This window comes from Varroa destructor, unplaced genomic scaffold (assembly GCF_002443255.2).
Source record: "Varroa destructor unplaced genomic scaffold, Vdes_3.0 BEIS01000001.1, whole genome shotgun sequence".
NCBI lineage: Eukaryota > Metazoa > Arthropoda > Arachnida > Mesostigmata > Varroidae > Varroa > Varroa destructor.
The window spans coordinates 52,209,301-52,232,139 of record NW_019211454.1 but is presented as its reverse complement, the minus strand read 5'-3'; the positions used below and the strand labels follow the sequence as shown (position 1 = coordinate 52,232,139).

General features: G+C 42.6%; 1 protein-coding gene across 1 annotated transcript in view; it reads left to right on the top strand.

Moving 5' to 3' along the window:
- Positions 1–4,263: 4,263 nt before the first annotated feature.
- The window catches only part of LOC111249768 (uncharacterized), a 36,070-nt gene continuing 17,494 nt past the window's right edge, over positions 4,264–22,839 (top strand). Inside the window, exons 1-8 of the mRNA XM_086986886.1 lie at positions 4,264–4,528; positions 6,152–7,785; positions 8,538–8,706; positions 12,412–12,596; positions 16,020–16,158; positions 19,025–19,460; positions 19,871–20,032; positions 22,041–22,146. Coding sequence (XP_086843012.1) covers positions 6,387–7,785; positions 8,538–8,706; positions 12,412–12,596; positions 16,020–16,158; positions 19,025–19,460; positions 19,871–20,032; positions 22,041–22,146 — 2,596 coding nt within the window. The 5' untranslated portion in view covers positions 4,264–4,528; positions 6,152–6,386. The remainder of the gene's footprint in view (positions 4,529–6,151; positions 7,786–8,537; positions 8,707–12,411; positions 12,597–16,019; positions 16,159–19,024; positions 19,461–19,870; positions 20,033–22,040; positions 22,147–22,839) is intronic.

Below are 22,839 nucleotides of genomic sequence, written 5' to 3'. Positions count from 1 at the left end.
GGTCAAATGGGGGATATGTTCTTTGTCTGTTTGATGCTGGCCATCGTTCATAATCGACACTTACTTAGTTCTTCCCAGTTTGAACTGAAGTGAAATCGACGAAAAATATACTTTATATTGGAGAAGAAGATATCTACATTTACGAAACGCTTCTCTCTCAATTTAAAGGAAGATGTACCATGAGTTTAGTCAGTTAAAGTCGTACCGAAAAACCTATCTATTCGGCGCGTATATGTCGATGTGTGTGACTATTCATTAATGCCTGATATACTCTTCCTAGGTTTTATCTTATAGTATTTTTTTCAATTTTACACTTTTTCGTAATACATTTCGCGTTAACGTAACTGAATGAGTACGATTTGGCCGTATCTGTAATTACGCTTCGAAAGTTACTATTACGTAACAAAGCATTATACAGATTGTTGATAAAAAAAAAATGATGCAGATTTTAAAACACAATCTTATGCTGTAAAGCAAAGCGTACCTGACAAAAATTCGTCGTCGAATATTTAAATTAAGGGACACGTTTCTGAATAAACGTCTTGGAGCTGATTCGGGCCTCGCAGTTACGTAATAGTTGCTTAAATGCCATATACGTTTTTGCTTCTCTGGCAACCGTCGGCATCACTGTTGACGACAATTGCACTATAATTTTAGTTTTCATATTCCATTAGTAATAAAAGCGCCTTGAGGTGAAGCTTGGTGTTGCTTGATGCCCCTAACTAGCATGGCGGAGCACGGACTTTGAAACAGGTCAGCATTTAAGCGGGGAATTCGTATGGGAATTGTTTTGGGCTTTCGAATGTAATTGACCTGTATTGAACGATGAATATGTTTCAACTAAGGATAGAAATGGCTGTTCAAATAGGAGGACCAAGCCAGATGCCTTACTTACAATTCATAACGAAACATGAGTTTGTTCGATATTTCGTTAGATTTTCTATAAGCGAAAACAATAAAAAGAATTGATATTGGATACGGACTATTCGCAGACTGGCTGAAAATAGATGATATCGCAGGGTTGATTGTACTTACCCTCTTCAAATCTTCAAACGATATAGGAACAAAAACATTCTACAAGTGTGATTCTGAGACTAAAACGCTTGTCGTTTTCACGTAGCAAATATAAGAGAGGCAGTGAGAGAGAGAGAGAGAGAGAGAGAGAGAGAGCGAGAGAATGATAGCGCAGATTGGATTGCTAAGACAACAAGTAAGGGGCGACTTTTCACCCCCTGCCAACATAACCAATATGAATATTCGTAACCGTTAGCTCGTGGCGGTACATGCAGTATTGCGCATTGTGGACAGTATATTAACTCTGCCAATGAGACGTCATTTCGCTAGAGGGATTTCTCAATAGTAAAAAAAAAAAAGAAAGACTCATAAAGGATACTCTACCAATAAGAAGTGAAACTGTTTCAAAGGTAAAATTGCCTAAAATCCGCATATTTATCAGGTATGATATCTTCATTGCTTAATTGACTCTAAATGTTTCAAATCGCAGTGCTAGCATCTATGAGCTTGCTACTTAATTTGTCCGGTTAGGTTGGCATTTTATTTTTACAACTGCCATTCTTTAATTTGTAGAAAATTATACAAAAACGTATACTAACCATAAATAAAATTTAAAAAAAAATAGAAGAAACTAATAGGAACAAAAAGTTCGATGCTCTGCAAACTTTTTGAGGTTGTCCACACGGCCTCATGAAGCATGTCTGAAAAGGGACGCTTTATAGCATTCTTTAGTAACAATTAGGAGTAGAACGCAGGTTTTGTCGGCCCGTCCGAACCGGAGAACACCGACCCAATCTCTGAGTCAGTATTTCTCGCTTTCAAATTGAAATTCAATAAATCAAAATCACTCCAAATGGTTAACGACAAACCTTATTAATGGTAAGATGGTTGTTTGTGGTTGTATATATCTTAGAATTAAAATTTGTCCAATATTTTCGCAGGTAAGAGAAACGACGTCTTAACGGGTAACTTTTTCGGTTTTTGGCGAACATTCTGCTAGGGGAACGTTTGGCCAATGCACACTACTAGATAATGCATCGGTAGCTTCCATCTTCTATCAGCGTTCGTAATAGCAATAGGAACACAGTATTTCTTATTGAACATTGTTATTATTCCACTGCCAATGTCAAACGCTGCGAAATGGTTTCTACCTATAGATCAGAGTGGTGTATTATAGCATCGAGTATTGCTATGCCATGCAAAGATGAGGGCTGTACAAAAATAGACAAACAGTATTATTATAAGTATCGTTATCGCTGTCGGCTTTCACTATCCGTGTAGACAACAGGCGATTGCAACATGCGGGATCAACTTCAACCCTTGAGTGGAGTTATGCGCTCATGCAGATATTGACGTGATTGGACAACATGGTAATTTATGAAACGTCAAGCGTTGCATGGTTTCATTCTTTGTTCAAGGGCCACATATTGGCCTGAACAGAGCTGTCGACCTGCAACCTCTACAGTCTTAACCGTGTAATATTGCGACATGAACAGACTGCGACACGGTGTTAAACGCCGAGAATGCAGAACTGTTAAACGTAGTAGCAGTAGTGTTGAAAAATAGCTGGTACAATTTATAGAAACTACGTTCATAAAGCGTTCATAAAGCCCTCAGTCGCCATATAGCATCGCAAATAATGGTCCACAAAATAATTTTTCTCTTGGGCTCACCCCCCAACAGTGTATATTTTGACAAACTCTTCTTATTTTCTGTTTATAAGAACTTCTTATATGTACTATTCACGTAAGTTATAACCTTTATTTGGTAAATGTTTATTTTCCTTCTACTCAGAAATCCAGCTAGCACATCAGAATCACATTTGCAAAAAAGGAGCTCGCTCGACTCTTGAGGATTGTACAAAGCACCTCGAGCTGCCTCCTAGTTGACCAAGGCTATATTAAAATTGAACTTTTGACCATACTATGGATATATTCGTATAAACAGCATGTATCTGATTTCAGCAGACGTAATTTAGAAGAGCTAGGATCGACATAAGGTACGACTACACCTTCGAAGTCTAGCTTAACTTAGCAAACACAATTAAAACTTAGAAGGATTCTGTCGAGTTCGAGCAATGCTACTGAGTACCAAATGCAACGATTGTCAATTCGAACCATTACTCAGTAGGACTTATTGAGCCGAGACACGCTAAACGCCAAGACCATCTAGAAAGATCTACGACATCGTATAATTTTATTTTATGGCATTTTTTGTAGGCCGTCTTTATGACGGTAAAATCGTTTGCTCGAATTCAGGGACGTAACGCATGCAAAATGGATGAAAGTGAATACTTCCTTAAAGCGTCGATTTCATAGAGCCTTCTACGTTACACTTTTACGTATCTGATCCAGACTCGTAGAGGCAAATATTTTACGCGCTGAAGCCAAACTTAACATTGTTCGAATGATTCACGCTCCGTAAGCCAGGGCCTTCGAAGTCCTTTATCACAGCTAGCCTTACCTTCTGTATGATACCTATCTTACTCTAGATATTGAAAATAATGAAATATTAAATCTATTGGCTTAGTTACCGAAAACGTTTATGCTAAATTATCATTAAAGTTTCTTCAAATAATCTTTGGTCGGAGGAAGGAGTCGTCTGAATTCAGGTCACTTGCAGATCTGAAATAGGCTCATATTTCGCGATTTTTCGAAAAAATCGTTATAACTCTATGTAATGAAATACATCTTTAACGGTTAGTTAGAGAAATCCTTTCTACAATTATATGAAACATATCTATTTAAATAAATGCGATGTTATCCTTGCCAGAGCTGGTTCATTGACAACGAAACCTTCGCTAAAGACAAAGTGTTCATGAGGTATTTTTTTTATTCATAAACTTCATTATTTTCAAGCACTTAACAAATACAACTAGTTGGAGACGCATTTCTGCCACATGTCGTCTTTGCAACATATTTGCTAGGCCACTGGGGAATCATGATGTCTTTTCTGGGCTAGACGCAGACCCACCTTTTTTTACGGTTTCCTCCGCATGTTTCCAACCTACCTCCCCATATGTAACTAATCAGCTATTTTCGGGGCGTGCTGTTGGCCGATGTCCATTGCAGATGCAAGATCCGCTCGCTGTTGGTATTGTCGTAACGTCGCGCGGGTGCGGCTTACAGAGAAAGCTACTAGCAAAAGGCACCTGCCGAACAGATCAGATTGGCGGTTTGCTACAACTAACGGTGCACACCACCGGCCATCCGGTGGAGACCAGATGACTCAGGCCGTGGGTGCCCGCCAATGCAGCGCCGGCGTCGCCCTGCAGCGCGCCGACAAGCAGCGGCGCACACAGCAGCAGACGCAACGACAGTCTCGGCGGACGAAACCGAGTGGAATATCTCGACGAAGACGGCGACGGCAGCAGCAACGACGGGATCCTGTTGGTAAGACATCACCAGGGTCACCGTTATCTCGAACGGCAACAACAGCCACAACGGCAGCAGCCAAAAGAGGAACTAGATCAATCTTGTCTATACCCCCAGACATTCATATGGGGGCTACCCATGTAAGTTATTCAGCTTGATTCACGCTGGTACCTTGGCATTATCGGTGCACTTAAATAAAGCAGCCCAATTGTAACGACTCGGTAGATCAACGATATGGCCGTAAATTATATTCGAAATGATGATGATGATGATCAGCGGTTATGTTTTTGAAGCGTCCACAACGCATTTAGCCGTGCCTAGGGTTCATTGTGTGATATAATACATGATGTGTATATTTAATCATACTAATGTCGAATATGCTAGTATACTAGTAGGTATCGTTTAATGTTCCTTGGTCCGCTAATTTTATGCTATAGAGAACGCTCTTGTTAGAGACAGATCTTTTTTGCGTGGGTAGAAATTGCGTCGAATATAAACTGGGTTATTCATGTACACACATTTGAGTAAATGAGTCAAAGTGTGGTAGATACTGGTTTCATTGGCTCGAATAGTGGTTTTCGCAGCTCAAACACTAGCTACCTTCTGTTACAATAGAGATATAGGCGAGTGCCCCCTGTCTAGGGGCCAGTAAATAGGCTTGGCCAAGGCCTCTCAAAATAAAAAGTGATTCGAGCTGCTCTAACGATAGATATACACGTGTATTTAACAACTACGAAATTAATCTGAGCATTTGGGAGAAATTGTGTAGCCGTTACCTAATTTTTCTAAGCAAAATCATTGGTCGTTAGCGTTCGAAGGAATACAATAGCGAGATAGCTGCACAGCAAACTGCTGTTTCGATTGATTTTCTTCTATTGGGTGCAGTGTCAATAGCGTTGGGGGTAAATGAATTATTGATTCTGGAATAGAAGATATTGCGGAGACGTATTATTTCTAGACTCTTTTTTCGACACGCACAAAACGTATGAGGTTTCGGGACCTAATACGATTCATTTGGCCGATCGGATTACCTGCAGTTTACTGCATCTCACGTTATTTGGTATCAGATACTCATAGGATTTGAATACATAGTAATTCCCAAGTGTAAGGCGACATTGGGAAGTTCCGATATGTAAGAAAGTTGGGGCAGATCTTCTTAGCTATTTTTAGGTAATATTAAGTAACGCTTTTTCGCTGTTTACGAGTGAGACTGGGTAGCAGAAATCAGAGCGTCTAACGATGACGGATTACATAATGTATTTAATAATGGTCACTTCCCTAATAAATCTATTGGTGTGTGTATTGCGTCATCAAGAGTGACTGTCGGACGATCCTGTATGATCTCTTGGCGGTCTCCATCTTGTTATTGAAAATTGTTGGCTAACAGTTGACGTGGCAGAGTTAGGACCTCGCACCTAAGACGGCACACGAGTGATGGCCAAGTGATGTACCTCGTCGTCAGTTTCAAGCTTTTACTACTAAGGGATGACTTAAACTTCATACACTTAAAAGTAATCAAACCTTAAATAGATTATTCGCGATAGTGTAGGATCGCGCTAATGTTATCTGTAGCATTCAAACTTAGAGAATAAAGAATACATCGCTATAATAGTCATTCTGTTACATGTCTTAAATCAATATTAGCTAAAGGTAGATGGCAAACACGTTACCACTAATAGGCCTTATCAGTCACGTTGATCGCTGGTAAATTCGACTACTAATTGATGACCTAATCACGATGTTCAAACTGTCGTCGTTTGTAGAGCGAAAACGGAGGATGAAGCCACTAGAAACATTGCAGCAATAGACGAGGTAACAAGATCGAAGCAGCTGTTGCTAACTTCTCGACCAAATTACGCAGCTGAGAATTGCCATCGTTTATCGGCCTACCAGAAAGAGGCGTCGGAGTTTGCATGGAACGACAACGACGACGTAAAGCGTCGCGTGGCAACAATAAAAACGGCAAACTTAACTAAGCTAGCGCAACAACTATGCACTATGACAAAGTACGCCTACGGCTTAGCAAACAACGCGCTAGCGGCCAGTGATCTGGTCGGCACACAAAACAGTTCGACGTTCAGTCCAGCCGCTTTCAACGACCGTAAACAACAAAACCATTATTACAAATACAACTATAGCGACCGCAGTAACGGCTGCCGTCGAAGCAATGGATTAGCACTTGGCTCGCAGTTTTACGAACAGCCAAAAACCTCGTTATTCGCTCAGTTGTGTGGGGCTTCGCAACGACGTAGAACGACCCGGAGATATGTTTTGGCGGGGGGCGTTAAGGTGACGACGGATGCAGCGGCGCCCAGGTGCAGCCAAAGTGCAGGTCGGCCGACGGTACCTCGCAATGGTTACGGGGACAAGGGATGGCTTACAGACGTACAGAATGATCAATATCTTGACGACGACTTCGATGATGATGATGATGATGAAGTGGCAACCGCTTATGCCATTCCGAATGGTGATAATTCAACTCCTAAGACTGACATAGACATTGATGATGAGACAACGTACAGAGAAGTTAACTCGACCGTGAGGGACCGAAGGCTTGATAATGGTCAAGCTCATCGCGCGTATACGCAAACCATCGGCGATAACATGAATAGTTCTGTTAACGGCAGTGAGAATCTGCCCCTGTCCATCGATTATAACAGGAATAATGGTGATAGCGTTGGGCAGAAGAGACATCGACTGCAAGCACAGTTAGCACTAAGAGAACGAAAGCGACGCTGCCCCCGCAGTCGACGACGGCGACAGCACGATCGCCCATTGTTGAAGGTGACGTCAACAATGAGAGTGCCAACGCTGGCTACCCCCGCTGGGGCTTGCTCCGTACGCCAACGATGCGAGACAAGACGAAGAAACTTTTGTAGCATCAGCGGCGTCGAAAAACGTCGTTATTTGATAGTTAATAACAATAATAATAATAATAGTCATCATCATAGTGATGATCGTCAGGCTGATGGTGGAAACAGCTCTGACTGGGCTGATTTTGGTCGCTCCGACGGAACAGGTCTTGTGCAGAGTGTGAGGGCCGGCACGCTGGCAGTGCCTACAGAGATGCCGATAGTGAAGCTGCTTCGACGTGACGGCGGCTATGACCTTGGCACGGATGGGGCCGAAGGCGAAGGTCGTCACGTGAAACATCCACGGTGCCGGTGGTCGCCGGCGCGGTGGCTGCCGCGGACCGACCTCGTTCTGTTCCTTTTAATTTGCATCACCTTGTGCAACACTGCTGTGACACTATCCTCGGCGACGACGGTCGTCGTCGAACACGAGTCGCCGGTGGAAGACAGAGAGCAGCAGAACCGAGAGTTGTTGTTACCCACTATAGCGCAGAGACATTTGCTTACTCGGCAGCAACAGCGTTCCTTCTACTCGAACGAGGTAGGTCTTAGATGGGTAAATAGAACTATATGGTGATGCTGCACTGTCTTGTTTATTACTGTTAATGACAATGCTTCCTACCGTTGGTGTAACTCGATTTAGTCAGTACATACTGGCGGGTCCAGTGTTACGTTCGCTAAAGCATTTTGATTTTTCCTGAACACCTGCTATTAGAGGAAATAGGAGTGAAAACAACGGGCTGCAGGAACTTGTGAGATCATGCGGGATTACCGTCATTGTATTGGATTGCTGTAGCGAACGTTACGTCTGTTACGCCGCTTTTATCATTTTGTGCTGCTCTATACGTAGACTTCGCATTAAAAACGCAGCTCAATCTTAGTTCATGTACCGGTTAACTGGAAGTTACTGATCGAATTGTTAAAGTTCTCAACGACGTCACCCCGTAACGAATAGTGTTTTCCTGCTTTGAATCTTCACGACGCTCAATGATGTACAGTCTGCAAATAATTTATTTAGCGATAGTTGTGTTTGATACTAAGTAAACATGAGCAGATTTCCAGTTTTTGAATAGTGCTCTTACAGACTGCACAGTTTCTAAGAAATGCTGTTTATATTTAATTAATGAAAACTGCAATCAGACAACGGACGACACTCGATAAGCAAGGTGACAGTAGAAAGGGGACATCTGTCATTCTCACTTGTTGCAAGTAATTATACTTAAAATACTATATAAATGTTCACTAAATTGAAGCTAAATTTTCTTTGACCTGTGTACGTGTGCAACACTCCAGGTAGTCCGGTTCTTGAATCAGCGACAGAATACCTCGGCGGCTCTGCAATACATCGAAGAAGCGCACGACAAATGGAACCGGAAGCAGGAGTCGTGCCATCGGGCCAATCTCACGCCATTTGGTATTAAACTTACACTCGAAAGGGATCACGCGGGCCACATCGTCAACTCGAAGTTAGTTTCTACTACAAGTTTATAATAACAACAATAATAATACTATTTGGTCACACTTATATACGACGGGCAATTCCACCAGAAAATAGGAATACGTAGATCCTTGAAGATTGAGCAGACGTTTGATTCAATGAGACAAGCAGAAAAATGCTTCATAGCAACAAATCGAAGTTATCGGGAATCAAACGAGAATCGAAGAGTACGCGTTCTTTCCCCATGCCTTATACTTCTTTCATTTGAATTTAGAGCAGCTCCGACGCTATAATAGCGGTGTCAGAAAATGAATCCTTTCCGTTTAGTTAGAAAACAAATATTTCCCTTTTAGTAATAGTTTTTCTTTGTGATTTTCCGCCCGAAAAACCTTTCGGTAGGTATTTTCTCTTATCATTTGCTTTGTCCGGAAATGGAACCTTTTTTGTTTGTGTATGCAGCGTTTCTTTTTTGGTCACAAATGCATCTACTAGACTTTGCCCGATTGGTTCAGTTTTTCAATGTTTTCCGTACTTTATCTCTTCTCTCACCGTAAAATTTTGTATAGCTCCGGCTAGAATCTTATTGCACTCCACCCTTTGCTTTGGCACAAGTGCAACGGAGGCTTTATCGTTCAGCTTTTCTTTCTGCTGCCTTTTCGCTAAAAATAGCAGGCCCACGTTTTGTTTTTTTTTTTCGCCACGCACGTCTATGCTGTATGTAAACGCACCTTAATTTCGAAGTTGGCGCGCCCTACTGCGTTGAACTTTGAAGACTTCTTCTTGTCTTGTATTTTTTCTGTCGTTTCAACTTTGCACATCCACTACGTTCTACAATCCATCCAGACAACCACCACTGCTGCTGCCTTCGCAGAAATGTGGATAAAGTTCTTTAGGGTCGGAACTCTCCTTCAAATATTCTTTCCCTTTCTTGAGTGAGTCTTGTCTCGTTGCAAAATCTTCCCTCATGTTGAGTTACATATGTGGTTGTTTTTTTCTGTGTTTTCTTCGTACTGCTTCTGATATGTCTGTTGTTACCGTGTTGCTCTGTTTTGTTGCCTTGGTCGCTACCCGCGTCACGGAGCTGGCCGCACCGCTGATCAGTTTGAGGGTTTTGCATGAACAGCAGGGACCGAAGCAAACTATGTTGATGTTGATGGCGACCGCGATAACAGCAACAGCAAAGGTGGCAGGTGCACAGCCGTCGCCGCAAATAGAGATAGGCCATGCGCAACAGCAACATTTTCACCAATTCCTTTCTTTCCATCCATCCTATTTTCCTACCTTTCCTGGCCTTTTAGACCCTCTGCGATATCCTACAATACGCCACAAGCTCCAAATCGCCCAAGTTTACTTTCCCGTATGGTTCGCTGTCCGCTAGCTTACTAAGTTTTTCTCTTACGCCTTAGTGAATGCTGCTGCTGCTGCCGTTGGCCCTTCTAACTGGCTCCAACCGCTGCCCTTTATTGGACAGGAAAAACTATGCCACTACGCCTGAACAACTTCCGCATGTTGGTCTACCTCAGCCCGCTTATAGCCGTCAACTGCCACTTGCCGTCGTCGCTGTGACCAGAACCGCTAACCAAAGTCGCCACTTGAGCCATGCAGCCGAGACCGACGATGGTACCTCTGTATGTCCCACTTTTGGTAGATCGCATGTCTGCCCATGTTGCAGGCGACAAAGCACACGAGCATTACGACTAGTGGTACCACCACTACTACTACTGCTACTACTACTACTATTACTACCACTACTACTACTACTACTACTACTACTACTACTACTACTACTACTACTACTACTACTACCACTACTGCTACTACTACTACTGCTACTACCACTACTACTACTACCACCACTACTACTACTACTACTACTATTACTACTACTACTACTACTACTACCACTACTACTGCTAGCTGTAGAGATATAATTACATTAGAGCTGAACAGTGCCTCCTTCGATGTTCTGCTCACTTACGAGACTGCCGCACAAGCGTTTGCCGCTACGGATGCCCCCTCCTTTGACTTTGGTCATTCCAATGGCGACAGTAGAAGCAGCCTCTATTGCCGCGGTTTCTATTGCTGGTACCAAACCAGGTGATTGTGGCTAAAACTGCGTGTCTCGACTCTATCAACACACCGTTATGACGCCCCGCCGACGTCACTTCGGCGTTGACGTTACCTTAACTTGATAGGACGACGACCATCGATAGTTTTTATCTATTCGTCACGCACTTGCACCCTAAGGTATCCAGCGCAGTCTAGCCGGCCTAGGGAAAGCGAGAGAAACATAAGAAAAGAATAAAGCTGTTAGAATGAATGGCACGTCATAGGGTAGGTTGTAACGACTCCATTAGAAAGCAGTTCCCTTCTGTCGCAGTTATGACCATCATGTCCTCGTCTTTCTTTGGCTCCGTTACTTCGTCGAACAGCGCAAAAAAACAGGACACAGTCGACCTACTGACCACTGAGCTAAACCGGCTCAGCATGGTGGATCCCATGGACAACCTAGAGGAATGCAGGTTATTCGAAATTGTGCTATTCCCGTGTGAACGCGGCATCGAACGAACGAACTGAAATTTTACTTCTTCTCCTCATTCAGAGTCGGTACATTCTCCCGAGTAGCCCTTCCGGACTCGCTTTCCTGGATCCCTCTGTTCTGGCACCTTCTCCATTTTCTTCCAACTTTCGGTCAGTCTTCTTTCCGACCTTCTTTCTGAAGCTTTTTTCACCACTTTTTCCCTTTCCCGTTCCTTTTTCGATTTCATCTTGTTCCATGGGATTCCTGTCTTTGTATCCCCAATGCGTCTCAATTCTCTTCTGCTTGCTGTTCTACTGTAGTTCCAATGCGGCAGTGGACAGAGCGCAGCAGCTTTTACATGTTCTGCCGATTTTCTCGGCCAACAGCAGCAGCAATGGTCCGTTCTTTTGCTTTTAACCAGCCAGATTCGATGCTTGCTCGGTCGGGTCATTTCTTTCTCTTGCGTGGGCCGAACTCGTTTCGTTTGAGTCAACCACGTATAACTGCATTGGTCCGTGTTAGAGTTACGCTACTATCGCTCGCAATCTCGATCAATCTAAACGATGCAAAGATGCCTGACGGTTGTTGGAACTTGGACCTGAAACAGACTCCGCTTTCTGCAGTCGAATGGATTTTGCGCGGAACATACGGTGCTAGCTTGAAGAACAAATGACATTTATTTATCTTTCACAGTTTCTGTGTGAGTAGCACAATTTTATTGGCACCGTAAGCAGCAACGTTAGTCGTCGCTGTTTGATAGTTCTAAACATTTCATTAAATTATAATAGAGTTTTTCTTTTGTTGTAAGTATACACAGGAAAGCAAGAGCACATGTAGTAGCTGATTAATTATGGAGGTTGTGTTCGTAGATTGTATCGGGAGACAAAAAATAATTTGGTTTCTAGCCACGTAGCCCAGCATAACGAACGATATATATCGTACAGCGACACAAGCATTGACGAATCCCCAGCTATGATATGACTAGTACGGTAATACGACTAGAACGTACACAGTGTCATTGTATCTACAGCGTCCCTCTTTGTCCTAGATACAGGGACTCGTAGAATGGGTTCTCGCTTACCATTCCTACTATATGTAACACACTTCTGCCCGGCACGTACGTATCCTAATGCTCTGTCTCTTCCACTTGCTTCTTCTACGTGCGTTTTTCTACATTCCAATTTACCTTGCGGACCTTTTTCCACCCTGCAGGTACCAGATATTTGAACGAGCTGAAGGAATAGCGCAACGCACGGCGGATTTTTTGGCCCGCTTCTTCCAGAAGTCCGTATCTAAGCACCTACACCCAAAGGACCGTGACAGTCACGACGATCAACCCAGCTTACGTGTCGTTTACGGGGCCCTCATCAGTGCCAATCTCGTCGACTCCAATGATGGTGAGTCAGTCTCCGCTTGTGAAGTACTACAAAAATAGCAGGATCCTACTTTGCACCAGACAATGCACACGCCTTATGTGTTTTTAAGTTTGAGAAACTTTCATATAGATTCGAAAATGGCGCCTGCTGAGTATTAAATTGCAATGAAAATGAAGACTAAAGCGCTGTGCACGTACCGTTCACTAAATATGGCTTCGTTTCCCCGTCGACCCTTCTTGCTTTCTATCGATAGCCTATCTGTCAACATGAAATGAAGACAGGAACCAAAAAGAGCTTTACATACTAAACAAGAGTACGAAAGCAAGAAGGAGAAAACATGACTGAAATGAGTCCGGTTTTATTTTTCTGTTTCTGCTAAATTTCGATTTCACTCGATAGGATTTAAGAAACGTTACTTCCGACAGATGGCGATACACAGGTAAATTCGTCTTAAGAATAATATTAATAACAGCAGCCCATTATAATACCTTTAAAGGGAGTCAAGGCCGGGGCCAGTTTTAGTTCTGAGCGTTTCTTTTCTATGTCACCCACCAGAGTAACTCCCTTCGAACGGCTGGTCTCCGATCCCTAATGGCGGTTCTTTTTCCCGACGGGACATTTTCCTGTGAGCCTAGCGCCAACAAACATACATGCACCGTAGAAGCCGCTCAGCTCCCGCCTCCACTCCGTGCCATTCTATCGTTCACAGGCAAACCAATCGAGAAAAAAGAGCCTTGTTCGTATAAATATATAAATGTATAATATGTACATTATAGTATCTCAATAGGGCGGGAGTATACTCGTTGTATATGCTCTTGCACTAAATATTTACACAGACCGCAATCCCTAGACAGTATTAAAAGACATGGTAAGCTGAAATAACCGCTGAAATAAATAAATGAATCTTCGCACGTTTTATTAAACGTATCACCGCAGGAATAATAAGTTCGCTTTTAATTAAGCTCCATATCCAAATGATGCACCCCATAAATTGCAGTTGAAGCTCCTCGTAGCTACGGGATAACAAATCTTTAATTGTTTACATATCTATCAACAGTCTATGTTTGGTGTCGTGAAGTGACAGAAAAGATTCTAAGCCTCATAGGGTGTAGACGTTTTCTACCCTAATATATGACTATGTTCATCACTTTTCGAAAAAAACAAACTGCAATTACTACAAACCACTCTTTCCAAAATCTTAAGACTGACATAGCTTGGATTTGGAATTAACAAAGTTAAAGCTTCATAGAGCTGTGCAAAATGCTCCTTTCTCAAGAGATCTAAACGGATATACTAAAACAACCTTCATCGCAAAGCACACAAACGGCCTAACTACACCCTGCTACTCGGTTTAACTTCAGTTGAAGCGTCAAAGTTACTTCATCAACAACGAAGCTTAATTAGAACGCTCTGCTGTGTTACTTCACTGACGGATGTACTCAGTTCTGTACTTCCTCCAGACCACGAAGCACGATTTTTTTCAATGTAGAAATCTCTTTCTTGCAGCGAAGGGAAGTAACGCGGCTTATGATGTGACAGGTTGTTACCTTCGATTAAATCGGACCGGTTGCTTATTCGTCAATTTGTCCTGCTCGAATCACCTAAGACAACTCATTCATATAGGTGTCTTTCTTTTATTCTTTTCCCGACATACACGCGCCATATTCCGCCGTTTTCCTACGCTATCTGCGTCGAATCTGTCCCACGCCGTGATGCTAACATTGAGTGCTAGTCAATGAGCCAGCCTTACTTTTTAACCGATTAAGCCTCCGGCCAGTGGGCCGGTCGGCCGGCCTCACTGGGTGTTGGTTCTTCCCAGTTCGCAGACCTGTTAAGTTGGCTTTACAAGCTACGTTGTGCTCGGGGTGACTGTAGCGTCGACCTGTCGCCTGGCGTCTTGAAATAGTGGGCTGAAAGAGAACAAGCACTGGCACGTAACTGTGGTCAAGCAGCAATAACATCTTGATGCATTTTACATTGATATAGCTCTCTTTCACCCAATTTCGTCTCCGTTAGCTTCGCAGAGCAGCCGGATCGTTGGGCTGTGCGAAACGGTAGCAATTGCAAATATCTGATGTGTCCCACATCTCCTTGGATGGCTGTTAAATAATCGATCATAAATTCTCCTCCTTCGTTTATGATTGCACGACAGTCTGACGGACCCCAGCCGTCAGCTACACAAACGTGTTAGACTACGGACTAGGTCCTGGGCAGAGTTGACCTAACTGGTTGGTAGAAAGGGAAATTTTGCCAGCGGTAAGTGTTCTGACCGTGATTAAATGTATTATCGTTATGGGTCGTACGTTGCAGCACCTCGTCTGCGTCTCCTAATGAAAGAAGAACTAAGCAGACAAGATCAAAACGACTACTGATTAGGAATAGCTCTAGCTCAGCGTACTAAAGAGAAGTGAATCTACATAGAAGACATATAAAGATTGAAGCATGAGCTGGCATAGAATAACCATGCTTGAAGTCACGATCGTCAAGCAGTCGTAGATAGGTATTGTAATAGTCATTCGTATTTAGCATGTGTTAGGGTACAAGTCTTCCGTGTGTACAATTATTACCAATAAATCGACTTTTTTTGTTCATGCAGGTTGAGTGGTATGCGTCATTGGCGGTATTTTAAGCAACAGATCTCTGAACTTCTTCAAGGTCTAGTCCAGTAATGCAATGCTTTATATTTATTTAACGCGTACTAATAAATATTCACTTAAGGCCCAATCTCGCAATGATAGGTTACACAGTTGTAGACTAGAACAGGGTGATCTAGGTTCGAATCCGGATATAAACACATGGTTTATTTCGTACTAGGAGCCAGCCACCTACCGGCGATGCCGGACGTAGTACTCAAAGCATCGAGGTTTTATGTGCGATTCAAATAAACGTTATGCTCTAATCACGTAGACTACTATTTAGGCTGTATGTACGGATTTTTGCGATCGCTGGCGTGTATAATTAGAATAAAAAACTTGCCCAGAGTGATCCCTTGACTACGAAGGAACGTTACCCTAAATATCATATTTATATATTTGTAAAAGTGTTTCGCTTCCACTCAGTATTCTGCATTCCCAAATAAATGCAGTAACAGCGCGTGGCTCGCATGGGGACGGTTATATTCGCCAATGTGTAATTTTCATATCCTACAAATTTTCTCAAAATACAAGACAAAAGAACGTTCAGAAGACTATATATAGTTAGTAAGTATATAGTTAGAAGGAATATATAGTTAGTGGCAAAGCCGTGAACATGCAAATTCTATATAAATACACACATTTATGATCATCCTGAGTGTGGGAATAAATTCGTGCCTAGATGAGGTCCTATATTACTCAAATGTACGTTATTGTATCCGTATCTGTCTGTCGTAGGTACCGAGCCATATAGGCTGCGTCGGCTGTCCATAAGTCAACTGTCATTTATACCTATCCATTTTTGTTCTAGGTCGAATGATTGTGGGGTCTGGCATCGTGATCGAAGAACGAGGAGTCAACATGTACGCCTACCAGTTAGGTAGGGGACATCACGTACAGTACCACGCCAATTACAGCTATGATTCGGACGAGAACGTCTTAAAGAGCAGGTCCGTATGCTTAAAAAAAACATGTAAGTAGTAGGAATATTGGCATATTCAGTATTAGGTTATAGCTTGTTAGATCGGCAAACCCAGAACAAAAAGCCCATCTAAAGATACTCTGATAAATGCCGCGCTTAAATTTTTTGTTCATGTGATACACTGAAGTGGAGACAAGCACGAAAGTGCTATTTCGGTTTCCTTTAGTAGCGTTATCGCAAGTCGTATTTTACGTCCGGTGTATCAGTTCTAGGTTTTAGATCTCGACGTCGATGTTAGTATTTTTGCTGTAGAAAAAAAAAGCCTTCTAATATAGCCATTATAGGATATGTTATTCAATGCGATTAAAAAAAAAAACAAACGAAATCGAGACGGAAGGCCTTCATAGTATTCTAAATAAAAGAAGGGGCAGATGGCACTATGAACTCAGCTTTCCTCTCAGCGAGAATTGCTGCGCGTTATTGTATGCATACTTAGTTTTTCTTCTAGCTATATATAACGCTTGGCTATTGGCAAATTAAATACGGGAATATATAAGCCAAACGTAAATAAGAACCAGCATTATTTTCTGAACAATCTGATGCGATTCAGTGGTCACGGGGTAGCATAGGTAATCAGAAAAGGCACAACCGTAGTGTGCTAAACCGTTTTCCAAAGGTCAGGAAGCCACTTGCTACTACAAGTAACAAGCAGTGAAGATGATGCGCAAATGAATATCGGAGCATCAAAAAAAACCCTACAAATAGCAGAACGAACATGATTTTCAATGCTGCAAAACAACATTGAGTTTCGACAAACTAGAGGATACTTGGGACATTCTACATAATGCGATCAGCGAAACAAATCACTCGCGTTCAATCAGCAGATGCTCCAGTATAGTTTAATCTGATCGACTCGGTATGAAATCTCTAAAAGTAGCGGTCTTTTGATTATACTTTTGCATGCATACCTATTAAGTAACATTCATACAAAAGGAGCATCTACAAGGTACAAAACCTGAGAGAATGGAGAAGAAATACCTAGGAAGGACGTCCAAAATGATTGAGTTCATGGATGTTTTGAGAAATCTTATGTTGATATGTAAGACGCTAAGTTTTTTTTTTTTCGAAATACCGTCTAATGTAGCGTCGTCGTTACCAATCGTTAATATCCATTAGTAGGAATTATTATTTGCCACGTCAGTGTACCCCGGCCTTCGCTTCGTCGAACAAAATAAATACTTTAGCGTGCAAGTAAAGCCTTGTCATAAATATAAATCTGTTTAACATAAACATTTATGTCACATAATTCTCTACAGCTAGCATATTGTAACATTTGTTTAAGTTATCATATAATATGTTTGCTAATTTAATTACATTGCCCCATTTAACAACAGTTATGTCTTCCTCAATACCTTGTCAAATTCGTTCCTATTATATAGCTTTTACTAAGAAGTTGGCAAAGTAATGAGTGGATTATCGCGTGTGATACATCTGGGAAACCAGGCGTTCGTACTCGTTGTTAAAAATTGTGTGCGCTATAATAACTAGAAATTGTCTTCAAGGAAATGCAAACAATTTAAGACGATCCATATTAACATAGTAATCAACAATGACAGAGAACCCTCGATCAAATTTCTGTATGCTTCAATTTAGCGAGAGATAAACATAATAAAAGAAATTAACATCTCTGTAGATGTTTCTCGTAGAAATGACGGTTAACCTATTTTTCTGCTACTTCTGCTTCGATTGCGAACTTCTTTTTCTCAAGTACCGTAATTCTTCTCTCGCATAACTTGGCAACGGGTTATATGATGTGTCATCACGAAAACTTTCTGAGAATAGACTTTTAGCTGCTAAGATTTGACCTAAGCCATGGGGGTTCATCAATCCTCCCTGCCTAAAGTTTGCAAGTGTCGCGACAGATAGCGATAAGCTCTGTTCAAACGCGAGACCTTCTTCTACAGCTTGCCGCCCGCTTACCTAAGCAGGAAGAAGTCCTCCTTATCCGTTGACAGCTGTGTTGAAAAGTCAGTCTCTCGATAGAAAGTCTTTCCTTTAACTTTTAAGGTTATTGTTCCGCTAGTTAGCTCTTGCTGTAAATAAAGCGATACTTTTAATGCTCATTTTAATGGCCTGTCCCCTTCCGTGGCCTATGGGCGTTTAGCAAAGCACGTTTAAGAATCGGTTGTTGGCAACCAATTTCTTGAGTTCCTGAGCCAAAAGATTAGCGCTTTCCTGACACGCTGTCGAGTCCCCACTACAGCAGAAGCAAGATTCTGTGAACCATATAAGATCAGGCCCTCTGGCACTAATATATACTATGTTTATGAACGGTAGGCGGCAATTGTTAGTCGGGTGCAAAACACAGTGTTGTAGTGCACATGTGCATCTGCAAAAAGTTATAGCGGTAGCTGCCAGTAGCCTGTGCATCCGATGCAATAAGAAAGAGAACGGATGGAGGCTGGTTGGGGATATTAAGAAGATTTAGGGACATGGGAAGAAAAGCCAACAGATTTCCAAATATGTTGCCCCGTGAAACCTTTTTGGAATCCCGAAACGTACCCAAATACCACACACCGACTGATATAAAGGGGTTCGCTGCCTCACCTCAATCCAAAGATGGTCCGAGGGATTCATGGCGCGACTGGCGGTTTTAATTCGATGCTGCTCGAAGAAGCACAGCTCGAGACTCACAGACAAACGCACATATACATGCATACAAACATAAAAGGCTACAGAAGTAACACGGTGTTCCTAACGTCATCTAACCGATAGGTTAATGGCGATAATGTAACGCGACAACGACGTCTTACGTTTCTCATCAATATTCGCCGTTAGCGATTTCTATTTTTATTCCGTGTAGGCCATCTGTCCGTTCATTCATTTATCTACAGGTGGTATCGCGACTTAGTGAAGCGCTGGGATGCTACGTATTCTCGTATCAAGCACCCGGCTGGCACGTGGAGTTCACCGTACTTTGACTGCGGCTTCAGTAACTATTGGCTAATAACCTATGCGGCGCCCATCATTATAGCGACAACCGAAAATAGCTCGCAGATAGGCGAAGCTGGCCGCATTGGCCGTGGGAACAACAACAAAAATAACAGTAACAACGACGACGACGACGACGACAACAGCAACAGCAACAACAACAACGGCGACAATAACAACAATGATACGACAGGCTTGCCAGTTGAAGAAGACAATCTAAGGCGGCTACTCGGAGTGGCTACGATCAGCATCAACCTGAATCGACATGACATTAACCAGTGCGGTGGGGATGACCCATTTTTCTCTGATACACACCATTGCGATTCTGCCACAACAACGGTACTTGGCGATAAAATCTGTATATTAAGCACAACCATATTGCTTAATCAGTACTTTAAATTTTAAATACTTGCTTCGACGTAATGACTGTCGCCTATTTATTTTTGTTGTCTGAAGTTGCGAGTCTTACCAGTCGCGGTCGGGGTGCGGAGGGAGTACATTTGTAGTTTCATGAGTAGAATGCTATTTTTCCCACAGCTTTGTAAGACTGAAGAATTATGGTTACATATATGCAAAGTATACATATATAGAAGATCGTTATAACAAATATATGTTGCCTTAGATTATTTCTCGAGCGGGTCGTCTCTAGTTAGTGACAAAGGGTTGTCCGTTCGCATCTCCAATAAGATTATTTACTGTTGCTTAGTAATGGTCTAATGTGGATATTTTTATACTTGATTGCTCAATAGTGCGACTTTATAGCCGACAAAGGATTCAGACGGGGTAATTATCGCTGCCGTTGTAGAGAAGGTTACTACCTGCCTCCAAGTCTCTTTGACACGGAACAGTTAATTAGCGGCCACGCGGCTGAGATGGACTTCCTCGAGAGGAGCATGAATATTACGGAGCCGGTAAGTTCGACATCACCTACAGAGCAACAAAGATATGTAGAATAGCTTTAGCAAATGGAAATTAGGTGGAAAAGTATCCGTCATGCATAAAATGAACGCATTGCGGTGGCGAGCAGGCACATCTGGTACGAGACACAATTAGAGCTTGAAAGCTCCGCGTATAGACATGCGTGCTTCTCCTTAATATGTTTCTTAAAAGAGACAGAAATATTACTATCACACTCGGGAAAATATTGAAATCGGGCCGATACGACAAGCATAACGATGGAAAGGGTGCTTCATTCGACAGTCTCATAACAGACCCGCCCATGTCGAAGCGGTGGTTACTCTCAAGGGCGAATCCATGTAAATGTAATCTACCCAATGTAAAACTACAATTCTTATTGTAGGTGGAAATCACGATCCAATCGTTCTGTCACTTCTTTCTCATTCTTCACTGTCAAACACCGTTCCTGCCCGCCGCTACCATAAAAACTATGGTAAAATATAATAAACGATTCTGTTTTGAAAAGGCTAAAAATCCTAGAATGCAGGCAACGCTTTTTATCGTACAGTATTTTCTAAACGTTATGCCGGAGTGAGCAATAGAGAAAGTCAAAATAATGTGTTTTCGTTCAGGATAGATACGGGTCGTATCTCTCTCGTGTATCGTAAATCAAATGATGGGGTTTCGACACTTCTCAGTCAGAAGTTTTTGATCCATATATTTTATCGAAATTGTCCGCCACAAATGCGACTCACGAAAGCAGTGTTTCAATGCATTGCTGGTTAGAGATCCGCCAGGTCGACGTTTTAGGCCGCCACTCTATGCAAATTCAAAGTCCCTCTTTGATTCCAGAGCCGCATACGATATCAGAAAATTCGGAGGAGCAGCAATTCTCAACCTATCCTTTTTGTGTAAGTGGGTAGAAACCCCGTAACTCGGTTACGCTAAAGAATTGACTCCCTTTCGGAAATAAGTGTATTTGTAAAGAGGGCTGTGTTCGTTTTCGTTCGAAGAAAGAAAAACCTGTTACAATGTGATCGAAAGTCCTTAGTTCCCGGAAACAACGTTTATAGCTGTACCTCAGATGGCTAGCACAAAAAGAACGCTACATTTGCTTAAATTACCAGCTAAAGAGTAACTAAGGCTAAATGTGGCCTTTTTTTGCACAAGGCTTGGTCAGAGAAATAAGTCGAAGGCTGACTGGCGTATCAGTTGAATCCGAAAATCGGTGCAGCAAACAAAGACTGGAAGCGTAATCTTTTTCACTCATTGCCATTTTCCCAATTTAATTGTTATCTGCAGCTTATACCTTTTTTTCCCCGCTTAGCCGGCCGGTTACACGCATAAACAAGGGTATGCCTAAAAGAATTCCGTGTATATACCTAAGGCAGAAAGCCAACGCAGAGGCAGAAGAAATTGAGCAGTGCATATAGGTATCTGCTTCAGTGAAGACAGACAACCAGAGCCGTTGAGGGGATGCTCGTGAGCGAAGACAACTAAGGCGCCGAGGTAGCACTGGGAGCTAACATAAGGTTCGACTGCTTTTGCTATGGAGCTATAGTGGCAAGTAAAATGGGCTGCTACGGCTGCAATGCTGGGATATGAATTGACAAACTTATGTTCGGGCTCTGGATAACTTGGCCATGGAACTTACTATGGGTCGAAACCATGTAGAAGAATCTAGTGTAGTGAAAAGTGAACAGAACTGCCGCATGGACGAGCGCAACGAGACCATGAGAGGTAAAAAGACCACGACGACGACGACATGGGAGCGGTTGGGCCACGCCATGCGCTTTACTCGCAATGGATGGTTCACAGTAAGATCGCCGCTGGCCTCTCACAGATGATGGGGTGTCCTGTAAGAGCCCCCCAGTCCTGAGCTTTAAGTCAACGCAGTATGAATCCCGGATAAGAGAATGATTGTCCGCCTTTCACTAGCACCAACCTTTGGTTATAAAAGTATTTTTATGCTTACCTTATTATATATAAATGAATAATACTAAACACTTTTTTTTACTATAGGAGAGGACAAACGTCGCGCAGCTGAGATGCCTTCCATGCCCTTTGGGATGTACGACCTGTGAAGATGAGGTCCCTTGTTTCGTCGAGGCAAACACAACACTTCGAGGTAACTGCTAATTGTATGCATACTTTAGATGCAATGTCTGGTACTAGACATTACTAAATTTATTCGAAATACGTATATGTATACCTTTCGCTTACCGTTAAAGGGTGTACATTCATTTCACAAGAATTGCACTCTGAATCGGTTTAGACATCGTTTCACGGCAATGTGACTTCTATAAGTTGAAGTGTAAATGTGCCAGCATAACACGAGGTCAACATATGATGATAAGTTTTCTGAAATGTACTGCGATAATGTATGAGACTAAGAAGAAAGCGGGCAAGTTGAGGGCCGGCCACGTGAGGCAGACGATACAGAAAGCGGACCGAGAGCCACGCAGCGTAGGAGGCCTGGCTGGAACCTGGACGTAAAGCATGCGGGTGGATATCTGATTGGGCAAGGTAGACCTATACTCGTTTCCTTCGCCAAAGAGAACTCATCGTAGGGGACGAACAATCGGGGAGATGAAAAGGGAAAATTGGATACTTTAGGGGCCAGAGTGAGGTACTGCAAGAGGCTTTCGAGGTATAGAGGCAAGGAGTCGCAGCAGGGTCAACCGGTTTTCAGCTGCACCGGAAAGGAAGCGATGAGACAGAATGATTGGTCGACGAAGGAGGAGATCTAAGTGAGGACACAAAAAACCAAGGAGGGACACTCGATTTGGGCCAAATATATAGCTCTACTGCTAGAGCTACT